The sequence below is a fragment of the Plectropomus leopardus genome, chromosome 6, assembly GCF_008729295.1.
Source record: "Plectropomus leopardus isolate mb chromosome 6, YSFRI_Pleo_2.0, whole genome shotgun sequence".
NCBI lineage: Eukaryota > Metazoa > Chordata > Actinopteri > Perciformes > Serranidae > Plectropomus > Plectropomus leopardus.
In genome coordinates this window covers 17532846-17560700 of record NC_056468.1, presented here as the reverse complement: position 1 = coordinate 17560700, position 27855 = coordinate 17532846, and the positions used below count along the sequence as shown (strand labels likewise).

General features: G+C 42.0%; 1 protein-coding gene across 1 annotated transcript; it reads right to left on the bottom strand.

The window, feature by feature from the left end:
* Positions 1 to 419: 419 nt before the first annotated feature.
* epg5 (ectopic P-granules autophagy protein 5 homolog (C. elegans)) lies at positions 420 to 27012 on the bottom strand. The gene is made up of 45 exons (XM_042487703.1): positions 26392 to 27012; positions 24826 to 25476; positions 23954 to 24214; positions 23660 to 23858; positions 23405 to 23541; positions 23177 to 23284; positions 23016 to 23089; positions 22755 to 22863; positions 21443 to 21557; positions 21215 to 21365; positions 20961 to 21122; positions 20501 to 20658; positions 20197 to 20348; positions 19759 to 19899; positions 19169 to 19330; positions 18963 to 19085; positions 18610 to 18872; positions 18043 to 18183; positions 17786 to 17930; positions 16776 to 16973; positions 16262 to 16369; positions 16044 to 16166; positions 15267 to 15433; positions 14932 to 15168; positions 14719 to 14842; positions 14443 to 14587; positions 13525 to 13696; positions 12662 to 12824; positions 12421 to 12563; positions 12150 to 12306; positions 11092 to 11286; positions 10783 to 10996; positions 9897 to 10084; positions 9564 to 9771; positions 8866 to 8941; positions 7534 to 7637; positions 7267 to 7442; positions 6609 to 6833; positions 6312 to 6521; positions 4700 to 4844; positions 4356 to 4598; positions 2886 to 3099; positions 2577 to 2795; positions 2344 to 2458; positions 420 to 2246 (listed from the first exon to the last, which is right to left on the bottom strand). The coding sequence occupies exons 1-45, from the start codon at positions 26443 to 26445 to the stop codon at positions 2064 to 2066; spliced, it is 7758 nt and encodes a 2585-aa protein (XP_042343637.1). The 5' UTR covers positions 26446 to 27012; the 3' UTR covers positions 420 to 2063.
* Between the last annotated feature and the right edge of the window lie 843 nt (positions 27013 to 27855).

Sequence of the window (27855 nt, the reverse complement as noted above, 5' to 3'; positions counted from 1 at the left end):
CCTGAGCTGAGAGACAGAAGGTCGTTTAGATGGCGTGAGGAGACAGATGAGGGGTTCGCATAATACACCAGAGGCCGTTTTGGAGCTTGAAAAGGAGGCAGCGATGAGCGACTGTAAGCATCTCCCACCTCCTCTCTCTCGCAGCCTCAGAACATCCCGTCCTTTCCACCTCCTCTCTCACTTCTACCCTTCCTGTAACCATAGAGACCACCGTTGCCTGAAGAGAGGTTTTCTCCCAGACAGACGCGGTGGTGTTAAATGAGGATACTGGATGTATGTGTGCTCACACAAAAACACACAGCTCGATTTACAGACCCCCCTCCTGAACAATCTCCTTCAGCTGGGGACATGTAGCTCCGCACAGAAAGAACAACAGGACGCGGATGACAATTAAATTACTGAGACACGGTACGCGCTTGTCATAACAGGCTTCTTAGACAAGGAAGCTTTAATTTCAGTTTGACCATCTGCAGCGTTATGCATAAAGAATGCAGATTCCAGTTTTGTTGCAGAGGCTGCACAAGTATTGCTGTCTGGGTCTTTGTGTCTCTCTCACTTGTTCTTCACAGCTTGATTCATAATAAAGCAGTTATTTGACCCTCTCCATGACATGTCCAGGGAGTACACGTCAGTCGTCCTGCTCTCGGAGGCTCCACGCACTACATATGGTCCCCAGTCACAGAGCTGGATTAGTAAATACCAGTTGTGAGACATTCAACTCCCTTTATTGAACATAGTCTTGTCTCTTCTGTGCAGCCCGGCTCTGTAGCTCCTCCGTCCTCCAGCAGCAGCCCCACAGACCCATTCCTGATCACTGACTCATAAAAAAGAAATGCTTTTGACATTAACAGTCGCCACAAAACACAGGCAATAAGGCGAGCTCCGGGCTGCAGAAGTGCAGCACGATTATTATTGAGATGGCACAGAGCAACACAAGTGGTGAGTGTAATTAAAATGGGAAAACTGCCTTGGATGTACAGTACAGTGTGGAGGTCTTATAAATCTGGATCACAATGTGCCTTTGTCCTCACATGAACCAGCACATTTTTGCACATAGATCCAGTTATATACTCCAACATGACATCCCTGCTCTCTTACTAATACCAACAGCAGTTTGAGAGCGCACTACTTGGTGTGGGGCATTGTAAGTGGTACTTTGTGTGTACTTTCTAGTGCATGTGCATATTCAGCCTGTAGTTTTTGTACCCAACAGAGACAGATGAAGCAGCTGGAGTTCATGGTTAAGATGGTTTTAAGTTGCTGAGCAAATAAAAACAACATCTCTTTGGCAGAAACAAGGAAAGCACTTTTGGCCGGACATGAAAATAATACTGGCAAATGTTCTGTTGCTTGACCTGATCACTTCATACAGGCAGCCACTGTGCAGCACCTAGTTTTGATTTCAGATTGTAGCTAGATGCTAGCATTAACAGCTGACTTTAGGGAGTTGTAGCAGGCATCCAACTCTGCCATCCAGCTTTTCCTGGCATGTTCCCCACCCCATTTTTAAGAAGTTGCTACTAAACTTATGGGCCTATTAGATCTGTCCGTCAACTTCCTCCAAATAATCTGTGGACCCTTCAACTTTTTCTGTTAGATTCCACATGGAGGTGCCGAAACTCACACCTAAAGCCCAGCTTTGATTCATGAACAATAAATATGTGCAACTTCCTCTCAAATCAAGAACAGAACATATTGTGGTGAAAACCAACAGGCAAGTTATATAAAAAGCAACAAGGCATAAACATGAGAGAAGGAGGCAAAGTGCGAGTTGAAGATTAGAGGTTTGCGCATGACATTTCTTCACTGGTTTTAGTACTCTCTACTGAACATTACCAGTCAAAAAGTATTTGTTAACTAATGCACAGCGAGCTCTGATGAACAGTCAGCCCTCTCTGATAAGATATGTAACTCTTGCTGATAAAACGGAAACAGCAATTTAGTACCACAGTCATTACTTGAAAACTTTGTGCTCCAGAAAGATTTTCTCCGTGCAGAACAGAGATTTACTGTCAGTCTATTCACGTCCTCTCCGATCTCCAGCAGGTCAGGTCAGGTCATGGCTAACGGATGACGTGTAGGTATCTGAGGTCAGGATAGAGGAGGTTAGATAGCAGGGCCAGCAGCCGGGGTCCATCTCTGAGACAGTGTCCTGGGTAACGGATGAACTGGACAGCTTTATTCACCGAGTCCTCTAACTCGGCATACTGCTTATTGCTGGGCATGGCCTCCAACACCCCCAACATCTGCACCCATGAAAAAAGAAGAGAACCACAAGTTTTTTTAGGGAGATAATTGTGGACTAGAAAATGAAAGCACTGTACTTGCAGTTTTGTTGCGTACTTGCTGTGCTTTTGCAGAAATCTGCAAGTCATTGGTGGGCTGGAGTCGAAGCTCGGTCTCTGATGGCACCTGTATCGACAGGAATGCTGCCAGACTGCGTACCACCACCCTGAACCTAGATGTACAGCAGACAGGCATTAACAGATGGTTTATCAGCATTGATGAATTCATATTTTCCTCTGTCTGTTTCCTTTGCATGTTTTTATTAGTTAATAAAGTGCATGTGAGCTTACCTATTAGAAACGGGAGACCTCTTCCCCAAGCCGATGGCTCCTAACAGCCCAGAGTTCAGTCTTTCTTCTCCCAGCTGAAACAGCCTGGTTTGCAACCTCAACAGACCCATGATGACTCCTGACACCTCAGTCTGACCTGCCTGCAGCTTCAGCTGCTCTGCTGACAGACTCAGTGTTTTGTGCCACCAAAGAAACAGCTTGGCTTCATCACCTGGACCACTGGACACGCAAAAGCACACATGTTGTCGTGCTAAATTGACTTTTAAAAGACATTTACAAGCAACCAAATGAGAGAATGAGGGGTCAAACCTTGGGAAGACCTGATTGGTCCATGTGTTAATTAAAGCCAGAGTCCTCCTCTCCTCGGCTGCTGTGCGTTCAGAGTTGAGGCGCTGCAGGATGAAGGCATAGAGCGTCAGGAAGCTGCCTCCTGATTGGCTCTCAGACAGGAAGTCATCCACTGTGAGCTCAGGCACCTGCAGTGCTGCCAGCACAGGACCCCAACCTACAGACTCCTCCTCAGCTGAAACACACCACAGAGAAACAAACGTGAATGCTTGATATCACAGTAATCTACTGATACTAAAAGAAGAAATTTAAAGGACTAAACAAACTTTTTGGGACTCCTACGAGGAGAGGACTCCAGTAAATTAATCAAACAAAAGCTCGGGATTTAAAGGAGCTGTATGCAACATTCAGAGCGTTTCTATGAGTCTGAGCCAGGACTGCCTGCACTTGGCTCTCAACATGGAGGTGGCTGAGCTCGTGCTGGAGGTGCTAATGGTGCCAACAGTGTGAACAGTGCTAACTGAGGCAATTAGCTAACCAGTGATATACACACACACAGGGACTCGCTTGCACTAACATGCTCGTGCCTCAAAAAACCCCTGAAAAACTCAAATGACAACAAATGCTAGCCCCTTTTACTATGCCTTTTCAAGGTGGGCACTGTTATTCCTCTGCAACAGTAGTAACAGTGCAGACTCATTGTCTGAGTTAAGGGGACAGCCAGCAGGATGGGATGGGTGTATGTTTTGACGATGTGTGCGTGTGACTCACTGACCGGAGATTTAAAGAGCAGCTAGAAGCAGTTAACAGCTAACTCAAAAAAGAAGAACAGTAATTGATAATGTCGGCAAACTGGGAAAACAAGGAGGCCCGGGAGCTCCTTACCCTCAGAGCAGAGGACGAGATCAGCTGCTATATAACAGAGCTGGTAAATCATTGTTGTTGCCATGTTACTCCATTGGTGTTGTTTAGAAAGTGCTGCCAACATATATGTTATATGTCCTACTAAAGGCTGACGGTGCTGTGTTTAATGTCAGGCCCATCACACATCTTTTGCTTCCTGGACGCCGGTATGCTGTCTAAAATCATTCACTGCATGCACTGCATGATGCTGCGTAGGCAGCATAATGAAAGGACACCATGCATTGCATGATGTCTGTGTGAATATAGTAAAAGAGGCAGCGTGACTTCACTCTCTGCTCAGGACACCATGATTCCACCATATCTTCACAGAGCAAACACTGGTTTTCTGTTATATTAATGCTCTGAAAGTGGCATACAGCTCCTTCAAATGTCTATCTTATGTAAGTTTATGTACAGCACATTAAGATGTTAATGGCTACATGTGTGCAAAACAGAGATATAAACCAAAGATGAACTCTCAAGCTCCTTCTTCTTGCTGTAACAGTGAGCAGTAAACTGTATAAGGTTTCCCAATAAAAGTAGCTACAGTCTTCAGTTAGATAAAACACAAACTGTAGCTTTGTGTACCATGGTTGAAGTGCGCTGTAATGCACGCCTCCATGATCCGCGTCATGTGCCGCACTGATGCAAGACAGCGGGAGCAAGCCGTGAGAAGAGGCAGAATAGGGAAGCCCCTCCCCTTCCTGTCCAACCAGGTAATGACATGGGCAGCAAGCGCCTCGCCTGTTGAGACACCAACTCCATTCAGCAGTGCCAGAGCATCGCTGAACAGACCGCAGAACGCCATGTGCCTCTGCTCCAAACCTGTCTCTGTAGAGGAGAAAAGGAGGAGGTTGTAAGGTCATGGTAATGAAACAATATATTACAGACGGTTATTAATGTTGTTGAGGAGGACTGTAAGGACGACTCACCAGGTGGGTTGAATGTGACGACGCTCTCCAGGAGTGACTCCAGCTGAGCCTCCAGGCTGCTGAGGCTGATGCTGCCTCCTTGTTCCAGAGTCACCAAAGACTGCACACACCAGCACACATACGCTCCAGCCTTCAGCGTCTCCTCCTGACAGCCGCAAAATAACACAGAATATAGCTTTTTAGTTCGTTGGATTAATGCTATACAGATATAGACACCTATAGACCATTTATTTATGAATACTGGTTTATATGCAATTTATCTTATTCAAAAAAAGATTTTTCAAAGTAAAAAGAAAAAAAAAGGTGAAATCTGACCCTTGAGGTAAAATATGACACCTTTACCAAAAGTTAATACATTAATTCACTTCTGATATTTCTAGTAAGTTTCTTTTTTTTAAATGTTTGTACAAATAAATCTTGTTTCTACATGTTTTCATGCAGATTTTTGCTATAATAAGCAGTACAAATGTTTGGCAGCACCCTGTGTTGAAGAAATGGAGTTGATAAAATTAAAGCAAGAGTGCATTTCTGGATCTTAGAGCTGTTCTGTGTACAGTAAAGCCTGGAAGTATATTTTGCCAAAATCCAACAACTTTGGAGCATTATCAAATAGTGTATAAAATTGCCTTCTGCCGCTCTACGTCAGCAACTGTAAGGATTAAAGTGATACATTTATGTAATTTGGGTGAGTGATACAGAGCTGGCAAAGAAAACTGAATTGTTTAAGTCTAAATTTAATTCGGATGTATCAAGCCTCCCACTTTTCCACAACGTGTATCTGCCTGGGGCAGAGTGGATGCAGATATAAGAGGCACAATTCTTACTATATATTCTCTGACATTAGTGCTCCTCTGTATAATACTCAACAACAGTCATACTCTATCAAGCATCACCATTCAACCAGGAAACTGACTCATGTAATTTCAGCTGTAAATTTTTAATAATTTAGTAATGAAGTTATTAATGATTGCAGTGCCAGAATTATTAAAAAAAAGATGTACTGCATACATAAATCATCAGTATGTATGTTGTACTGTAAAGCTTGACTGGGCTGAAATCTACCACAAACAGAGCTTAAATTTGGGATATTATTTTAACTTTAGTACTGTTGTAATGACTCAATCTAGAATTTAAAGGAGCAGTTTGTTCCCAAATCATACTTTTCCCTTCTCCCTTGTGTTGCTGAGTGTTGGCGATATCAGCCACAGAGACTTTTGCCTTCTCTTTAGTATAATGGAAGTAGATGGCACTCTGCTTGTGGAGCTCAAAGTGCCAAAAAAAGAGAGAAAAACTCAACAGCAATGTGTTTTTCCAGACATCATAATCAGGTTACTCAAGATAATCCACAGATCTTGTTGTAAGTAGTTTCATTTAGGAACTATTTTCAGATTCATTTATTTCTGATGCTCTGAGCACCACAAGCTGAGTGCCATCTCGTTCAATTTTTTTTGAGAGACAGCAGGCATCTCTACAGCTGATATCTCCAGCACTCAGCCGCTCACACCAAAACAATCTTGATTGATAAATAGCACTACAGGTTATCAAAAAGATTTATGAAGCTTTTAGAAATGTGGGATTTGACTGTAAAACGAACGGGTTTGTTTAGTCTCACCCTGTGTGGGGCTTCATTAGGGCGGGGGTGGAGCCCAGCAGCGCTACGCAGTGACTTCAGCAGCAGCTGAAGAGCAGAATCACCACTGAGCAGCAGGGAGGGAGGGTAGTGGGTGCTGACGTATCCCAGAATGCCTTGGTATGAGGACAGGTCCAGTTGATGCCAGGGCAGAGAGGTGGATTGCACCAGTAGACTGAGCAGAGGGGAGTCCTGGAGTTGGAGGATGAAAAATATGAATTTGTGAAGAAGGTACAAGAGGTTGGACCCTGATGAGAAACCAAAATAATCTGGACTCACCTGTTGACTCAGGATTTGCTCCTCTTTTGCCAGAAAAACTAGCATGTAGAGTAGATAGACTAACATTGTATGTGACTCCTTCTGAGTGCTTGTGTCAGGTAGAGTTGGATATGTTGTCATGGTGGGGGGCGTTTGTAGGTGGTCACTTAGGACACTGACCCAGTTGACTTCACATAACACTTCTCCTAGAAAGAGGAAGCAGCTCTTGGGACTTCCTCTCTCCACCTGCACGCACAGGAAGGTGATAAAATACACAAAAATCCTCTCCGACAAAACAGAACTGCAAACGAAATAAATCTCTTGGGTCTCACCTGATTAGACAAAATATTTATTACTTCTATTTGTTTGACGCATACTTAATGTTCTCTGCACATTCATGGCTAAACTGATAATCCAATTCTCTTGAGAGTAATGAGTTGAAATGTATCTAATTTGATTAGGGAGACTTTTTTAAGCTGTGCAGTTTCTTTATAGCAGCCTCTTCAGAACCATGTGGGTTTTGAGAGAGTGTGTTTCCAGGAACAGAGAAGCTAATAATAGGAACTAGGGGCCAAGGACCGAGGTCTAAAATTAGCTAGCTCCCCTGTGTCATGCATGTCTAGACCAGTCAGCAGTGTCGGGGGTTAGAGGTCAGGAGTTAGAGGGTAGGGTGTCTCACATTGAAGAGCTGCTCCATTAGCTGGGTGTCGGGGTGCAGGTGTCTCCAGGGCAGGCTGCGCAGGTGTGTGTGGTACAGGTACAGAAGGTACTCAGGTGTACGGGGAGAGGTGCAGCTCTCACAGTACTGCATCATACACAGCCACAGTGCGCCTCTCTGGTTGGGGAGCAGGCGATCTGCAACACACGCACACACACACACAAACACAAAGTAAGTTTAACAGTACACACTCATGCATGTGTACACACAGGACTGCTGGGAACCCACCTCTGAACTTGTGATGCAGAGTGTCGGTGAGTTGAGCGTACAGACTGACCAGAAATCCTGCGGCACTGGCGTCTGTCTCCAGCCAGGGGTAACACTTGAGGTTACTGAGACAGAGAGACACACATATTGACATCCTCTTTGTTTTTCATTTTCCTTACCCTGAAGAGAATTAAACTGCTGTCTGTGTATCGACCAGGAGAGTCACAACACAAACCTCAGGCTGCATGAGAGACTTTAGAGTGACATGGCTGACTTATAACTAAACATCTAATATGGCATTTTCTCTATGAGCAGTGTCATGTTTGTAGTTTATTATCTGTAATGTTTGGTGAGCTTCAGAGATTTAAAAAAAATCCCACTGTTGTTTTACTTAGGTAATTAGTTCTCAGATTTTTTTGGGACAGCACTCCTCTATCCATTTACATCCCTTACTGTCCCCATCGGTTAAAATGTAGGCTGTCTTCCCTAAATTTAAATGCTAATTACTATTCTTCATCATTAAAAAAACAAAGCATGACATTGAATACCAAATAACAGATCTGATTAACCTGGACAGATAAAATATCAGTTTCTCAGGGAGCAAAAAAGCAACGTGAATAGAAATTATGTTGTGTGTTTTGATTGTTAGAAATTGTTTAATTGTTAGAAATTTGACATTCATTATTGATCACAAACAGCAGCCACTCAGAAAGCAGTTATTTGGCAACAGAGCCAAATGAGAAGCATTTATAACAATTGTTCTGTGGAAAAGAAGAGCAGCCTAAAAAGAAAAAAATCAGAGGTTACTGAAAGAAAAGTAGAAGGATATAAGGTTTTTAATATCATAGGCCTATTTACTTTCAAAGGAAAGAAGCTAAGTTGCATTGAAAGTTCGTGTGAGCCTGAGCATGTTTAGTGGTTCGCTGCCAATTTCTTCACTGCCAAGTAGTTAGTTTCAGCTGTAGAAGCCTACTTGTAGGCAAAGGCGTACCTTTCATGTCACACGAAAGGGGGACACATAGGCTGTAAAGTGTGGGAGTGGAAGTCCTCCCTCAGGAGATTGTGAGCATCAAACACTTCATTTCCTGCATTCTGGTGAATTTCACCAATTCATGGTGTAAATGTCACCATAAGACTACTACAACACTCTAATCATCTGCTATCTTCTTGCAAAAATGAGCAAAGATTACATCTGCAAAAAATTGTGGAATTTTGAATAATTGTTATCTGCTGCCCTCTCTAGAGTCAGCTCTGTCTGTGCTCACATCTGTGCCACATCTGCCTCACTGACAACAGTTCGCCGATGATCTAAAACCAACATCTGCCTGAGAGCTGAGGGTGTGCTGTACTCACCCGCCATCATCAGTGTCCACAGGAAAGATCCAAGGCTTAAATAACTTCACAATCTTACTGTGTAGGTCCTGCAGAGCTGCAACAGTGCAAGATACAATTCACTTCAATACTGACAGATAACAACAACACATATGCACAAATCAGCTGAATTCAATTAAAAATAAAACATAATTATCTTATAATTTGTCACTCTACACAATTTTTCAAGCAATTGGCAGTTGAAATACATCTTTTCGCAAATCCTCCCTACACCTTTACTCAAGAATCAGCATTGGTGTCGCTATTATCATTACTGTCATTGTTATTATCATTAATAGTATTATTACAATTATTATTCTTTTTAACAAGCATAATGACAATGATGCCTTTTTATCGGATTCCTTTTATATTGTCCTACCTTCTACCTTCTACCATGTTTTTAACGTATTTTTAAATATATGTAGTATTTTCCCATTTACATGCTTTTATTTTGAGTCCACGCCTGTCGTATAAAATGTACTATATAAATAAACTGGACTTGACCCATAGCACACACATGCAACAAAGAGGTAGCGTAGAGTCAGCCATGAACTATGACCCTGGAAAAGTTTGGGGATTCGATGCTTTGTTTCTGGAGCCCGCGCTCCACCTTTGACTTTGGACTGAACTACTGCTGCCCTGAAGTATTACTGTCCTCGACATGTGCTGACATTTATTACCTTTCATTGTTTTGCTGCTGCCCACTGACTCTCTGGCACAGCTGCTGAGCTGCATGCTGATCAAACAGCCAATCAAATGGTCCCAGAAGGAAACAACATCACTGATGTAAGGAGTCCAGGCTGAGTAGAGGCCGAAACTGCGGAGGTCTGGCTTACTGAGACGACTCCGTAGGAAGTACTCACTCAACCACTCAACTGTCTCATCAACCTGTTGGAAACCAGAGAAATCACACAGTGTGTTTGGAGTCATTTTATATGTTGAACATTTGACATGTTGGCTAATATCAGATCAAGAAGTTTGTGTCTACGAATGACAACACCAACTTTAGTTACCTGCTGAGGGGAGAGGCTGATGGGGGATCTGAAGGGAGAAGCCAGAGGTCCGGCAGCACGGCCAGAGACATCAGTGGTGCTGAGCATTTGTTCAGTCTTGCTCTTGGTATTGCGGGACGGAGGTAAGCAGCCCAGCACTCTCAGAGTCACCTTCCAGCACTCTGGACTCAGTAACTGGTTTGAGGAGCCTGGTGAGGTTAGAAAATGAGTTGTTTATTGAAGAAGTTTCAAACCAAACCCCTTAAACTTAATATTCTTGAAACAAAAACTCTCTTATCTTTGATGTTTGATTTTGTAGCTTTGCCTTCCTTTGCAATCATTTTATCTCACAGGGACAGAACATTCTGTCTTAATAAAACACCTTAATTACACACACACACACTTATGGGCACATTTTCTATCTAATATTTGATTCAGTAGCTTTATGGAATGATTCAGCTTACTTTAATTTTAATTAATTAATTAATTCTATCTTTTGTTGGTGGGAAGATGAGTAGGAGTTATTCTTTCAGAAGGATGAATGTGTTTTGATGAATCACTTGAATGAGCAACAACAGGACTATAATGGTCCTTGCTTTTAAGTGCATTTCCAGGCAAAGTGTAATATAACAAAAAATATGAAAAACCTGCTGTTCGTGCAAGTCTTTGATGGTGGGTTCTTAATCTGTACTAGTGTGTAGTCTAACGTGACCTAATCTTTCACTGTTTGAATTTCCTATGGGCATTTGTGCAAGATAGATTTTTTAAAAATGGTGTTTCATGATTTGAGGAACTTAAGATTCAAGCAGTGGCTTAATGAGTTAATAACTACTGTAATCAACAGATTCATTTGTGCAGCTTTTGTACACAGACTCACAGACACAGACTCACAGACGCAGACACCTACTGGTCATAAGCAGACGCAGGCAGTCACTGTAGTGATCAGGGAAATGGTGGCGTAAAAGCCAGGTCCAGTGTTTGGTAAAAAGGTGAAAAGGTGTTAGAAGTTCAGGCTCAGGGTCTCGGCCGCAGACGCAGAGAGCTCCGTGGACCAACTCCAGCAAACGGGTTCTCTCCGCAAACACAGGATGGGCTTCATTTAGCCACTGGGACAAATCAAACTACAGAGGGAGAGACGGAGGAGGGTGACTGGAACTGGACTGCTTCCGGTAGACATCATATTTCTCAAATGTGTTGTATTTGGGTGTAGGCTAACCTTTGTGAGCAGCATGAAAATGACATCAGCACTGTCGAGGTGTAAAGATGTCACCACGTCTTGGTAGAGAAAGACCAGTTCATTGGGTGCTGAATTGGGAGTGAAGAACGGGGAAATGAGCGGGCAGAGACGCCTCTGCTCCAGGATTGTCTTCAGGACACGACCGCATTCCTCTGGATTGCCCTGGATAAAAACCTGGACACAAAACAGCGCGAGTTAATTCAAATGTGACCAGAAAGTGTGATGATAGTGTGAACCTGCCCCTTTAAATAATCAGTTGTTTACGGCTTTATCCGTAGAACTTTGGTTTTGTCAAAAGCCTCCACAGTGAACATAGAATCCAAAAACTGAGAAAATTCTTGATGAATTGAAGTCACAACAACAGCAAACTTAGATCAAAACATCCGTCTACAAACTCACACAACTTGCGCAGTATAATACAAGTCTCATTTATCCAGGCATATGCACCCAAATCTTGCTAAAACCTTACGATTTAAAACACTTTCTCATAAACAGTGTCTTGCACAGATAGGTAGCACACCCGGGCAACTCAATGGAGGGCAAGATCAGAGTTTAAATGCGTGTGCTTGCCCAAATGAACTGCCAGTGTTTTAGTGTTTTAAACATTGAGGATTTAGCAAAAGTGCATTTGTTTGACTGATAAATGAGACTTGATGCCTTGATTTAATTTTACTGTCGTTAAACGTGGACCCCCTATGACTTCAACTGATCAAGAATGTTTGCTGTTTTTTGTTTTCATTGTTCACCGTGGAGGCATCCAAGAAAAGCAGTATTAGTAGTAATACCAAAAGTAGTAAAAGAAGTATTCTTCAAAATTTCAATGTAACATAGGGTGAGTAGCTGATACACAAACAGTCATTTTTTGGGTGAAATATTCCCATAATCCCTGGGCAGCAGACTTTTCTGATTCAATCAGAGTGACAATCTTCCCCATGGTTATTTACTATCCTAACTATAATCGGGCATTTCAATTTAAAGCTAAACAATGCTATAAATCTTGTACTACTAAGTGTGTGTGAGTATGTATGTACACGCACCTGTCCCAGTATCTCCACACACGAAGAGAAGTATTGGCGTGTTGGGGGATGTCGCAGTGTGTCTTCACACACAAAAGAGACTACCTGATAGAAGGCGGACACCCCAACATGCTGCACCGCTGGTGATTTCTGAGCCTTGTACATATTCACCAGCGCCCTGAGCAGATGAAAATGCATTAATCACAACAGATGCCAGTTTCTCCCAAATCTCGTATTCATTGTGATGAATTTCCTGTTTTGTTTTTCAGCAGAAACAAATGTTAATACTGACGTGATAAAGTTCTCAGTGTGGACAGCAGCCTGGGCCAGGCTCTGAGGTGGAGGAGCCATGGCATCAGCTTGAAGCTTCTTGACGTCCCTGCGCAGTGACGTTATCTGAGTCTGCACTGCCTCCTGTCTCTGGACACGCTCACACTGTTAGAGAGACCGCACACAAACACATTCATATATCACGACAAAGAAACAATAAAATGCACAAAAGCATGGCTAGTATGTGGTTTTAGTGGTCGCACTGTGACAGTGATGTTTGCAGCCCCCTGGCATGGCTGTCCGCTCTTCCCTTTACACTCCAAGGCCATGGTGACCTGCTCTGGTTGGTTCTTGTACAGCAGAGGAAGGCTCTCCAGCAGTTCCTGCTCCATCGCCACCTGCTGGGCTTCACGTGCCACTGCAATCCTGACACGAAGGTGAACAAGCATTTTGTAATCACTGGGTAGCTTTATGATTTTTGTTTGGATGTGTGCTGTTTGTTTGAGTCTGAATAAGTGAGCACAGTTCTTTTTATGCATGTGTGTTCGTACAGACATCACAAAATGAAAATCAAGGACTGATCGTTACTTTTTTAAGTGCTATTTTTTCAATTTCATGGACTTCACTCAAAGCAAAAAAAATCATTTTCAAACGTACATTTTTTATTAAACATAAATAAATGTCGCTCTTTTCTGTGAAGGGTTACTTATCACACTCTTTTAAGGCTGAACTGATTTTAATGCCGAGAAGCTGACACAGGGACAAGCAATGTCCTGCACACTGTAGTTTATTTTTTTTTTACTTTGCTCAACTCTTAAAACCAGCAAGTGTTGGCATGGCTAAACTTAACATAAATTAAATTAATGAGTTGGCTTTTCACCAGAATTTGTTTTCCTCTCTCTTCAGATGCAATAACTCCGCCGAAAACTGAGAGTGAAACTTAAGTTCCAGCTGGCATCGTTTCTTTGCTACTTTCATTTGAATTTCAAGGACCTTTTAAGCACATTGTAAAAAAACGGGGGCTATTTAAAAGAATTCCAGTACTTGATGTTTTCCCACTCAAAATTCAAGCTCTTCAAGCATCTTTGTACAAACCCTGAACTGATGATGTGGTAATGTGGTTTACCTGGCCTGGTCCTGCAGGATGCTGAGGTCCTGCCGAAGCAGTTCAGCAGCAGCTTTAGAGTCAGTGAGGCAGACAGTGGGGACTTCAGCTACTGGAGGCTTCTGCTGCTGCAGCCCTGGAGCTGGACGGGGAACTGGATGCTTCTGCAGGTTGGACAGGATACGCTCCCTCGCTGCACACATAGAGATTCACAAAGCATGACATTAAAACGAGAAACTACCAACAAAAAAGTGATTATCTGAGCTCATATCTGTTCAGTTTTACATTTACCACTGCTGAAGTTTTCATCATCTTCTGAATTTAGGCTATCAATTTCGGCTCTGTTCCATTTCTTTTCATTTGTTTCTTTCTTACTTTTTACTTCTTTTTCACATTTCAAGGACAGTAGGCGAAAAGCAAATGAGACACACAAACAAAAAAGGTCATTGGATGATCAGTGTTTCAAGGGGTATTTGCCTAATTAAAAATAAAATATTGCACAAAGTACACACAGTAATTATGAAAGATCTGTGTCACTGGCAAAACAAACACACTTTTCCCACAATTGTACTCACAGTAGAATTGAGTAGGTCATAAGTTTTAGAAGATGTAGGTGTTTAACAATGTGGGAAAAAAAGGCCAGCGATGTTTTGTGTTTCTGGAGCTATTTTTTGTAATGGACTTTTTACTTGCTGTCAGACAGATCTTTAGGAGGTAGATTTTATCTTTGTTTTACTGAATGCGATACTAAAACCCAGGGTTTTTAAGATTATTATGTCTGCTTCCTTCCAGAAAGTCTGAATAGAAAGACTAGAAAAAAAAATTATGATCGACTATGATTTCTGCACATTCCCTCCAGCAGCATTAAAGCTTTGTGCCAGTTTGTTTAGACTTCTGTTTGGGACTGATAAAAAAGCAAATCAAGTTTTGGCTCGGTACCATTGTTGATGCTGGTATAGTCAGTGAAGCCGGGGTTTTGGGTCTGTAAGAAGATTGGCTCACTCTGCACTTTTTCCCACAGAGACAGAACCTCCCTCTCATCGTACTGCAGACGCTCCTGATCCACGTACTCCAGCCACAGCTCCTACAACAAAACAGACAACACACATTCAAACGTAGGACCTACATGATGTAACACTGCATAGTGAGATTATTTACAACTGCTGAATGTGAGTGTTTCACTCTGAATGTAAACACGCATAAAGACAAACCCACCTGCTGCCGCTGCATCACCTGTGCCAGTCTGTGTGGTTCATACTCAGGAGGAAGGGAGGGGAGGTATACTTCCTGCTTCTGCAGAGTCTCATCATCCAGCCACACGGCAAATACACCAAACAACCTGTAAACAAGCAATCAGCTGCGATCTAAGAGCCCGTTAACCCTGTCAAACATGTATTTAAGTGCGCACATAAAGCCTCAGTGACTTACCTGACGAGCTCTGTGTGTAGCTGAGGAGAAGTAAGGTGAGGGGGGCGGAGATTGTCGGGGCTGTCGTCACCCTGGCTCTCTGATGAAGGTGTGTGTGGTGGGGGCACCCTGAGGGCCTGGCTGGCAGCATGGTGGAAATCAGAGACCTCCTGTATTCTCTGTCTCAGGTCTCTGAGTAAAGCGGCCTGAGAAGAAGCCTGGAAAAACCTTCGGCCAATACAGCCACATGCAGCCAGCCTGGTGGACCACACACACAAAAACATACATTGTCATTTTAATGCAGCCTAATTCTTTGTTCTCGGACTAAAAAATAGCACTGTGCGTGAGCATCATACCCATACTCTGGTCCTGGCTGTCTGAGGTAGAGTTGTAGGAACTTCTGCCAGACCAGAGGAAGGAGGGGGTGGTCAGGAGGCGTGGCTAAGGCCTGGCACACCCAGCGGTAGACCTGCAGCCGCTGCAGAGATGGTGCCACCGGCAACTTCAGTCTCTGCTGCGCCCTCTGGCTCAGACACAGACACAAAGATATCACCATCCACATACAGCCCTGGGTATAATGAGCCAGCAGTAGACCAGGGCCCTCATTTCAGAAACATGAGATACGAATACTGAGATAAGATAAGATTAGTGGTATGAAAATTGACGGTTATCATTTCGCATACATTTTCTTATCTACGGTATTTTAAAAAAAAGGCAAGCGGATGGAAAATCTAACCTGCACATGCTGATTTCCTTTCCCCCTCAACTGCCTTTCAAATGTTTTACACATACATTTATTAATAAAATGATTTTGATTTTTTAATTATGATAAAATGTTTGCTTGATCAAATAGTAACTAATAGTACTAATAATAATAGCAAATAAGTGTATATCATCATAGTGTGAAACTGTTATTTTTATGATGCAGTTATTGTACGATAAAAATCTAAAACCGGTGCAGCCCTAGATAGGACAGGACACAGAGATGAGTTTAGGAATTGTTTCTGTAATAGGAAGATAGTATTTTTTCCAACGTCTTGTAAATTCTCTGTGCCAAGTGACACTGCGCGCCTGCTATAAATAAACATAATGCTGATATATCCTCTTTGACAAATAAATATATGTTTGTGTACCTTCAAGGCTTGTTCTGGGGAAATGTTTGGCTCTGACATGAGCTCATGTTCAACACAGCGTCTCAGCTGAGAGTCTTCCTCAAACACGCCCTCCATATTCAGCACCAGCCAGGCGAACCAAACCTACAAACACATAGACGACAGCTGTCAGGACCGAGAACTTCACTAATGTGATCAAGAGTACTGGCATGTACTGTGGGTGCTTAGGGAACCCTTACCTCCGCACTCAGGGATTGGCCCTCTATGAATGAGGGCGTAGCATTTCCAGCAATCCAGCCAACCAGAGAGGAGAGCAGACCCCGATCTCCATGGTAACCCAAGGCATTCTGCATGAAAACGGAAAAATTTACAGCTATTGTTGGTGTCACTGTGCTTGTTAAGCCTGATTTATTGGTCCTTGCTCACTGATGGAACCCTTTTACTTGTAACTCATGGTTGGTTTACTTATACTTTCAGAATATAATTGATACCAAATCAGTTTTATCACAGTTTAAATGAACCAATTACTGCTGCATAACTATAAAATTCAAAGCTTAATGTGTTAAAGGTAATTGTTCAGCATCCATCACCACCTACCTATTCCTCTCATTGTAATGTGCAACCCAGTAATGTTAATATTTATCTTTCTAATGTTACTGAAGTTGATTTGCAGTGATAAAATTCAGCATCTGCACCTTTGAAACCCAAAGAGTCCCTAAATAATGCAAACCTCCAGCACAACTAAATAAATACCTTATGCTGTTGGTACAGAAGTTTCTGCACACACTCCTCCTGATGGTGTGTGAACGCTGCACAGCAGATCTGATCCATGAGGAACAGCACTGTTTTGTCCCGGTACCACATGTTCTGCTGAGTCAAAATCCCCACCCAAAACTCCAGCACCGCTGCAGCACCAACGCGACCAGGCTGTGAGCTCTCCACCACGTGACTCTGGAAGACAAAACACACACATTTACATACGTCCTCTTCAGATTCAGAATCGGCGATGTGTATGTGTGCACATGTGACTCTTATGTTGTTCTCAATGTACATGCACAAAATAGACATTCAGCTAAAAACAAGAACAACAGAGCTGAACAAGGCAAAGTAAAACACTTGTCTACTATGATATCTACAGATATAAATATACAGATAAAAAGTGTATATATACAGACATACAAACAGATATATAAAAAACAACACAGTGGAGTTTGTAAACAGCTGGACAATGGTGCAGAGTACTAATGGTGCTGGAACAAATATAGAATGATAAATATAACAGGCTGCCTACAAATATGAGGTGGGTGGATATTACAGGATGTTCAGTGTGTACAGCATGCTTAAATTATGTTTTTCAGATGTTTCTTTGCATGTTTATAGTGTGTATTTAAACTCTGAATGATTATAAATAACTCTTTTGTTTGAAGAAGATGTAGGGCTAAAGCAACTTATATTAATTTTGCATGTTATTTTGGCTTTAAATTTGATACATCTGTAAATAAGCCCCTTTTATGGAGTTTATTTTGTGCACAGGCTACCAGCATTTTTTCAAAGTAAAACTTCAATGTTTTTCCTTTTTGGCTAAAAATAACTGACAGCTGCATAGACAGACAAAGTAAATACTTTGACGTCTGTTTCAAAATTTCTTCCAAATCTACTAATTCTTATGGTAGTTAAACCTTTTTTTCTTGGATGCTGATAATTACCTGTGATGACTGAAAACCTAGAATTCATCTTTCCAATAAAAGCTTGCTGTGACAAACCTGAATAACACTGTTCAGCAGTCGGACATTGTCTCCATAGGTGGTGCCTGTCAGGAGTGGTGCAACTCGGTGAGTGACCTGCTGTGTCACACCTTGAGGACACACGCTGTCGTACTGCAAGAACAACTGGATACAGCTTACAAACCTGGCAAAAACAGGGGGACGACAGTCGAGGCAAGAATGTATATAAATGTTTGAGGTACAGTAGCTGCTACAACAAATATCTTTCATGCGTGTGAAGGTTGTATCGTTCTTACTGAGAGTTGTTGAGCAGGTAGAAGCTGAGAGGGTAGGTTGGGGGGAGGATGTTGTTAAGAAGATGCACAGCAGCTCTCAGGTGGCGTGATTGAATCAGACTCTTCAACAACCCGACTCCATCAGTGCAGAAGTGCTCTAGACTAGAAAATCATCCCGAAAGAAAATCCACAGGAGATTAAATTTGAGTTTACAAGTTTAAATAAAGCATGAATATAACAGGGTGTCTATAAGGTAACATACACTCAAGCTGAATGCTTTTTAAGACCAGTTCACTAAATTTTTAAACAAATTTAAGAATGATTTTTGGACATATAATCTTCTTATCTATCAGATTTGTAACATTAGAAATGTGGACTTTGACACAGAAGAAATGGCAAAAAAACAAATTCAAAAATGGAAATAATACATTAAATTAGATAAAATATTTGTGCAATTAAGACCTCACTTATGCAAAATTTAGCCTATTGGATGACTTTAAAGGCCTGATATTCATAAAATTGAATTTAAGAAATATTTTTAAGCACCTGCAGACACCCTGTGAAGGCATTGTGTGAGTGATTACAGACCTATGTCCCACTGTTGTCATCGCAATGGACAGGTAGCATCCAATAGGGATGCCTGCTTTTACAGCCCTGATAACAGAGTGCATGCTGGGCGAGTGTGTAAGCTCTGGAGGTGGGTTTGACGCCAAAGCAGGGACCGACCAGGCTCCTTTAGGGTTCTGAGCGTTGCCATGGAGCTTCAGCCGCAGCAACAGCTGCCATGCCCATTGACTAAAGGACGCTTCAGGAGACACGCCCAGACGAAGGACACTGGCGAGGTAAGACACCTGCAGGGAGGAGGTTCAAGAGAGAAAGATGGAAAATGAAGCCATGGTCATTCACACTGAACATCTGTGAGCAAAGAGTGAACGGGTCACCTGTTTGATTCCCTCTGATATGAGGCCAGTGTACGGTTTGTCAGTGAGGTACTTCTGATAGGCTTCAGCCACCAGCAGAGCCACTTCACTGTGGAGAGATGAAGACAAGGCCAGGGAGCCATCCTGCAAGAGCAAACAGCTTTAACTTAACTCCTGTTGTGCTCAAGGTGTCTGGACACATCTGTTTTTAATGCATCACTGACTACCTGTGTGTAACCCCAGTTCAGACCCTCCAGGATGACGCAAGCCAGCCGGTTCTCCACAGCAGACAGAGGATGCTGCTGCAACCAGGCTCCAATCACACAGATCTCCTCCGGCCGTGGCCGCCACAGACTCAGAGGCAGCTCTTTGCACAAGTACAAAGCCACCTAACACACACATGTTGACACAACACAAGTGTAAAAACTCATAAGTCTGAACTGAGTGTTGAATCAGATATTTTTCTATCATTTGGGGGGTGCTCTAGGTATATTTTAGGTCACAATACTGTCTTTTTCTCTTCTCTCTCTTTTCTCTTTTTCCTTTCTTATTTTCTCAAAGACATTTTTCATATATTGTTCATTGATTAAATGTGTAACAGTAAAAAGTATGGTTCTGGACAAAGTGTCAGACAAACACGCACAAGCTTGCGTGAAGTATTCTAATTGTTTTTTGTATTTTTCTTTTTCTTTATACTGATACATATGTAAATGTTCTCAAAAAATAATATATAAATAATATAATAAAAATATATTTTTCTCTCAGTCTAGGCAACTACGTACAGTTAAAACCTTAATAACAGAGTAGCAATACCAACCATTCCCACAGTTTGTATGGTCTCTCTCAGTCTCTCCAGGAGGACAGAGATAACGTAGGGATGGGCTGTTGCTATGGCAGCCAGCAACTCCCTCCCCACTTTGGAGTAAGTTTCTCTGGTAGACACGCTCACATAAGATACCTGGAGGAAAAATAAGAACAGAGATGTCAAAGAAGTGATAGGTACTGCTTTCTAACTGAGGGACCAGGGCGATGAATCTTTAACTAGTGTTATATATCCTTGAAACTTTGTGTTTTCTCTATGTTGCTCTCCTGTTTTCATATTGGCTACCTTCGGTACTTTACATAGAAAAAACACAGTGTCTTAATTCTTGTAGTCTATAGATAATACCTGAATGACACATACAAATTACTCTACAACTTTATTTTAAACATGTCTTCTCTTCTAGTATTTTTCCTCTGCATCACCTCATCATACCTGGTACATGAGCAGAGTTATGGTTGTGATGAACGCGGGGTCAGAGTGCTGAGTTGGTGTGGCCATGTGTGCTAGTGCGGTGAGGAGGGAGATGCCATCAGAGCTGTTCACTTCACACAGCCAGTGTTCAAACCTCTCCTGGTGCTCTGGGTCTACAAACAGAGACATAAAATAAAATATGACGCTGGCAAATATCAACATCAGACTCGGCAGACTCTTAAAACTGCATTAAGATTAGGATACATTGAGCTTTCAATATGATGATGAATGGACATTTAAGTTTTACTACAGAGCCCATGCATACCTCTAAGAGCCTGAATGCATGAGCGTGTGTCACCAGCAGTGCTGAGTGTTTCCAGTCCTGCTGTCTCAGCGCACTGCATAGCATAAAGGACCCTCCACAGCATAGAGCTGGACAGAGTACCATACGGCATCTCGGACATAAACAACCAAATGCCCAGCCTGGAAGAGAGAGAAAATCAATTTGAGATAATCTTTCCATGTTTGGTAGTGTCTCACGTGAGCATTTCATTTGGAATGTATTTTTATTTATTTTTTTTTTGTGTGTTTCTTTTCTTTTCCTTTTTTAACATGTTTTGTTTTGTACATGCAAGACTGGAAGATGGTTGTGAAATAACAGTGTCTTGTAATCTCATGTGGGATGCGCCAAAAAGGCATGACATTAAAATAAGAATAATGATTAAATATTACCATAAAGGTAAATAAAGTCCAGTTGAATTGGAAACTTAAGGCCAATTCCTCACCTTTTGTTTCGGAGCACATGTAAAACAGCTCTGAGGAAGAGATTGTCATATTCCAGCTGCAGTTTGTCCAAAGACAGAGAGTGTCCATGAGAGCTGGATCCACCAGCACCAGTTATACTCACATACTGGGCCCAGTGATCGCTGACATAACACACTGTCATTCTGAGGAAAAAGAGAAAAGACAGCATTATGAATATATGATGTTATATTCTGTATATATGCATAGTATTACTGAACATTACTGGCACACTGACCGTATGATGTGTCCTATTCGTTTAACGAGCTGTCTGTATCGTGCCCTGTTGTATGTTTGGAGTCCAAGAGCGAGAATTTCAATGAGTGAGGAGGCAAAAGCAAAAACACGCATCATCTTCTGACTGGAACAGGCCTGGGGTTCATACACACCTGGAAGCACAGAGGTGAGTCAGTGCAGACATGAGTGAATCAAACCAAAGGACAGACCGGCAGACAGACTCCCTTACCCTGCTTGCTCATCCCCAGCATGTTTGAATAGAGTTGCTGGAACGGGAATTGGGTCAACAGAGAGATCAGATCCTCCTCACAGAGCAACAACCAGCTGCTGTCTGGATCCTCATCCTGAGCACAGGAGAGAAGAAGGCAAGAGTGAACACATTCTGCACTCTTAAGAAAATACGTTTTGTCAGTCTCTTTGTGCGTTATCAGGTCTGTGGTAGTTAGTGTGAGAGTGCACGTTGCATCATGAACATTCTGTATTAACCATTCACTCTTTATCATTTACCACCTCAGATCTGTCACTGTACACACGTATCTATAAGCAACCCTATATCCTATATTTATCTTCCATAATGATAACCTGTTTTTGGCATTGTATTGAATATACTGGAGTGCACTTTATTTGTACCTTACTGTTATCTAGTGTTTATATTTTGTTGCACCTACTGTTAAGTTAATTTATTTATTTTTTTATTTTGTACTCTTTTATCTGCATTCTTCCAACTTTGTTATGCAACTGCTGCACAGATATTTCCCTCTGGATAAATAAAGTTTTATCATATCATATCATGTTATCTTATGGTACCTTATTGTATCTTATCTTACGCTGTTATCTTATTGTATTGTAACTTATCTTATTGGATAGAATTGCAACTTACCATATCATATCGCATTGCATCTTATACTCGTTTAGGCTAACAGTTTTTTAAGCCAGGATGCAAATGTGGACACTACTTCATTTTTTTTATATAATATTGTAATACCACCACATTTCATTAAAGAATAAAACAAATTTAAAGTAAAACAATGACAATAATAAATCACAGTGTCTTAAAATGTTTCTATGTAGCAAAATAATATGTTTCTTGAGGGTTCTCAACATGGCGAGGTTCCTGAGCACATTCAGAACACATTCGCACTGGCAGCCGTCGTGGTTTTAAGCCTGCAGGCTGATATTTAACCAGTCAAAGGTGTTCATTTGGCACCTTGTTTACAAAAGCCTTGAATGTGACTCAGCAGACCAGAAGAATCAGACTTACAAATTAATCATCTACAAGCCTCAAAGACACATCACATTTTCTTGAGAGACACACAGACTGGGCACTTTTTAACAAAACATCACAACCTGAGATGAAAACAAAACAGATGCTGTTTTTACCAGGAAAAAAACAGCTTTCATTTCTAGCACCGTCTCAAATATACACACCTTTTAAAAGTGTCTTACACATTAACTTAGCCCCATTTTTCAAATAATGTCTTCAAACTCTGATGTGGAAGATTTTTCTCTTTTTTATGTAGTCACTGGCCCCTCAAACATACCTCCTCTCCACCTTCATCCACCAGTGTCCAGTTGCCAGACTCAGGTCCAGAAGCTGCTGAGCTCTGGCTCTCACACGGCTTCAGATGCGCCAGAAATTCTGCACGGTGTCTAAGTCAAAACAAAACAAGCCACAGGTTAGAGATGTGAGGTTGTTAGACCCTGAAAGGATGACCTGGACTGTCAAAGAAAACCAAAGACATAAAGACTGAACAGTTCACAGTCAGTGGGTAAGAAATTGCTAAAATGGTTCTGATATTTACCCGGCAGGTGACATTAGGACGGCTAGAGCTTGCATGAAGTGCTGCACGCCACAGGAGTTTCCCCAAACTTGGATCTGAGGCAGAAATCGTGACGACAGCTCTAGTCAGTGTGGACAACACTTGACTCGACACCAAAAAATGAAGAGCTGTCCCCGACTAACCTGAAGGAAGGGTGCAGCCCACTTGCCAACCCCTGCAGGACAGCACAGAAGATGACACAGCAGGTAGAGGTGTTCTCCTGACCCTCCAACATGCAGCAGAACCGCCACCTGGAGAGAGGGACAGCACCATGAGGAGACACCAAAATAAAACTCCATGCTCCATTGCGACCAATGGAGCATGGAGTAAGAAAAGTTTTACAGTGTTTGTGTGTGTGTGTGTGTGTGTACCAATCTCTCCAGCCAGTGATGGATGTCTGTCTGAAACTGTGTGTCATCCAGGACTCTGCGAGTGAAGCTAAACAGGACACTGACGGCCTCTTTCAAGGGCTGGAGAGAACAAGGCTGCGTTTGGCTGCCAGAACAATCTGATAACAAAAACAAACACAAAGCTGATATAGAGTGTGTAGTTAAAATCGGCCATGAGAGGCATGTTTACAACAGGCATGTTATGGCCACTTTAAGAAGAATTTAAAAGTCTCTGACCTTTTAGTAGACAATATAAGTACGATTCCACCTGTAGGCGTGACAGCAGAGCCGTGTACGCATGTAGTGCCACCTTCTGATGGAGCAGCTCACTGCGAGCTTCAAACAGTCTCCTCAGCTCCGCTAGCACACTCTGACTGAACTCCGCCTGCTGGAAGCGGTGGTACCCACACACCTTCGATTGATCTGCACACACACCCTGCAGGGAAGAAATGATATTAACAGTGTCACTACAGCAGAGGACCATTGGTTCATAGTTGATGATATTCAAGCGTTTTGTTTTAAGCACAACACCTGAAGTGTGAGCTGTTCATCTCTGAAGCTCCAGAGACGATTCTGAGTGCTCTTGCAGTCGGAGGACTGTGTATGCAGCTGTGTGTGTGACTGGGTCAGCTGTCTGCGGCAGCGCCAATAGTTCTGCAGCAGTTCGGTCAGTTCGTGGTTCTCCTGCCGGGCTAGAGCACAGAACTGGGCTGCACACACTTCAACGGCTTCTAACCAAGCTCGTAAACCTCCAGCGGGCTCCCATACACTCAGCTGCTCCAGTGAGAACGGCTGCAGACGAAAAACATGGAGGTGAGAGAGGTTATCTGATATGTCAACATATATCTTTATATAAGGACACAATGAATGTTGCCACCTTATAACGATGCCATTATCTGGGTCTGGGCAATATTGAGACAATCAAGTATTACAATAGTTTGATTAAATACCTTAATTTGTATTTTACGTTGGATGATGATGATACTGTGACCAAACAGGTAGAAGCAATTAGTATTTACTTAGCTGAACAGTCTAATAAGATACAGTCATTTTAAATATATTACAGTGACTGTATTGTCCCAGTAAATGTTAAATGTTATTTTCATTTTAAGGCTACATCATGCCCCTGATAATGATAGCATAACAGCATAATGTGCACCCACATTAGAACAATTACATACTTAATCAGCTTGTGAAAGCTATCTTGCCTCCACCAATACACACTCAATCTCTCAGAAACACAGAGTGAAATTATAATGCACTGGCTTTTTACTGTTGTCTAATTGTGTCAGGGGAAAGACATGATGTGTATAATAAAGACTGTAATTAAACCCATTCAGTATTTATCCATTTGAATAACCTACAGCCATACTAATAATCTAAGTCAACGTGTCTGAGAGTACCTGGATTTCTGGAGCCATCTTGGGTAATTCAGGGTAGAGTTTGCTCCTAGAAAGTTCGGCTACAGACTCGACAGGCTGCAAACTTGGAGGGGAAGACTCCTGCTCAGGAAGCGCCAACACAGCAGGCCCCTTTTCTCCATTTTTCAAAGCTTCCTCACAGAGCTGCATCACAGGGCCTTCCTCCAGTGTTGGGAGAGAGGGGTACAGTGCAGGGGCATTCGGGGCATTGGGAATCTGAAACTGAGTCGAAACACTCAGCTGATTCCATGACTCTGTCTCTTTATCCAACTCGGTGGTCTGTGCTGTGACTTTAAGCTCAGCCTCCTGAGCTGCTACTCCAACATCGTCCTCTTCCTCCGTTTTTGCCTCTGTCAGCTGCACTGTAACCTGTGGTGTTGACTGTGTAGTCTTAGATAACACCGATGTGGATGAAGTATGTGATGAGGATGTCTGTTGTTTCTCAGAGGGCAGTTCTGAGGGCTGCACTGTGGTCTCAGGGGGCTGAACAGGGTCTCGCTGCTCCTCTACTGGCTCCTGATACGGCAGACTGAGCGGGATGTCGGTGAAGCCAGAGGTCGGGGCTTCATCACAGACAGATGAGGGAGCTGTGGCTCTTTCGTCTTCCTCCGCCTGCTTCTGCTTCCTGACCAGCTGCAAACATAACAAAACAAACAGGGTGAGAAAATCTATTTTCCTTTTCTAACTCAGCCTGTGCTGCAGTTTACTACATGTGACGAGAAGAGAAAATTATGATTCATGTGGCAAAAAAATGTTTTTTGTTTTTGTACCATAGAGTTTTAATGTGAGGTTTTCAACTTTCATGAGGAAAAAAAAGTAATGCCTGCACACTTAATCCCTGCTACACAAGTTTAATGAAGACAACGTTTCGATCCAACTTGGATCTTCATTAGGTCAAAATGTTTGAAAAGATGAAACCACACCTATATTTATACACAGGTTGGTCTATGGTGGCAGGTGTGGTTAACCATCTGAACCACTCAGGGACATAAAGCAATTGACAATAAACAGTTCAAGAAAATGAATAGGAAATACATTGAAGAAGTACACAGGGAAGAAAAACAGTGAAAAAAACATAAAACATAACTAAATTGATATAAAAATGTATATTAAAATTCATTTTATATCAAAAAACTTTATGTTAAAATTCATCATCAGTCTACATCACCTGTGTTTAAAGGGTATTAAATTAAGGTTAAGGGAGAACAGAAGTCATCTCCAACACATACAAAACAGACATCTAAAAGAAAAACAGATCAAATTCCAATACAGGAATAAAATCCAAATTGGGGAAGACACACAGCTGATATATTACCAACCAAACCTGTTTTTATTAATTATCTAATTTGCACTTATACTTGCGTGTCTGAGTCTAAAAAAAATAGTTTTCCAGTTTCTCCCTTTCTAAAGACATTATATTATGTGTTGGATTGGATACTAAATAGCCCAGAGTTGCGTTTTTAACTGCCCCTAGACCAGTTCATGTTGAATAAGCCTTTCACGTGTGGCCTCAAAAGAATAAAGACATAGAGGGTGTTGGTTATTCACCTGAGACTTCCCACTGCTTTTTGTCTTGGTCTTCTTTGGTCTGACCGCCTCCATCTTTAGTGTCTCAGATCACACTAACACACAGCTGACTGAGATGTCTCCTGGTGGAAACGATGCTGACCAACTGACCACGAGCAGTCGTCATACGTAAACTGGATCCAAACAAACAACAACCATTAGCCGGAGAAGCTAGCTAGCTCTGCGCTGTGATAAGCAGCCAGTGCCTGGCTGTGTTGTCAAGATAAACACTTGTCAAGGGCTGTAAACAAAACACTCAAGCCTGGCCCGTTCAGAAATGTCGCTGGCTGTCGAGGATTGCAAGGTAACAACTAGCATGTCTCTAAGCGTGGACAGAGAATACATTTTTGAAAAACGAAACCAGTCCCTGCAGATTAAACTCAACTGAAGACGCTTCACGGAAGCTAGGCTAAGCTAACGCGTAACTATTAGCTCGTTTCTCCCCAATAATCTGTTCAGCAGCGGCTCTCAGTTTTCCGTATTGTTGATCGTGTTATCAAAATAAGATTTCATCACGTCGGATCAAATGACAGGCTTGTGGTTGTCCCGTCTGCTGGTCAGCTGTCATTTGTTTTGTCTCTTCCAGGAACTCCGCAATCACAATCTTTGATCACGTGTCTGCTCCACCTCGCTACGGAACGCCAGAGAGCCCAAACTAAAGATTGCGTAAACAAACCTAAATCGTAGTGGCAGTTTTCTAAAAATGTACTGATTTCAATGATCGAATTCACTCATTAACTGATAAATGTAATATGATACAGGAAGTCATACTCATTAGGGAATTCTTGTTGATATCTTAGTTCTATTTGCAAGAAAAGCCTGAGAAAAAAATAGTATCCAACTTTTAAATTAAACAGACTTCCCCAGTTCACAGTTGGTATAATGACAATAGTAACCCATCCTGTGATCTGGTGTCATGGTTGTTGTCTGACCAAACTCAGGAGACTAAACAAGAAAATTAACCCACAAATCTGAAAGTAATCTAATTACATTGTAATAAATACTCAGGTAATAGGTAAATAGTCAGGTAATAGGTGACACTTTTTGGTAGATTACCAAGAAATCACCAAAACCCTTTCCCATAGAAATATAAATAGAATTGTGAACATATTACAAGTCAAACTGTTGTCCACTGGCAGGCCACAAGTCACAGAAAAATATTTATTTCCAAATGTATATTACAATGATCGTTTAAAAATTCCCTTTAAAATGTATCAACTCCCACTCAGCCAAAAACCAAAAAGATAATCAAAGCTCTGTCCAGTTTGCATTTTATCACAAGGATCATAGTAAGTGATCATAGCAGATGTTACCATCCATCACCTGTCTGACACTATCAAATAAATATGTGTCATAACAGACTCTCTGTCTCATGGCATCATGCCAACATGTCACACAGTCAGTGAGTATCCTGAGTCACACTGGTAACATTTTCATTTTCATTTA

Bases quoted from the DNA above. Each gene is read 5' to 3' on its own strand.
- epg5 (XM_042487703.1), bottom strand. From the start codon at position 26,445: ATGGAGGCGGTCAGACCAAAGAAGACCAAGACAAAAAGCAGTGGGAAG. The intron at 18,184-18,609 runs GTCTGTAATCAC...ATGATTTTCTAG, and splicing joins ATGACAACAGTGGGACATAG to TCTAGAGCACTTCTGCACTG. The intron at 2,459-2,576 runs GTAAGCTCACAT...CTGTACATCTAG, and splicing joins AGGTCTCCCGTTTCTAATAG to GTTCAGGGTGGTGGTACGCA.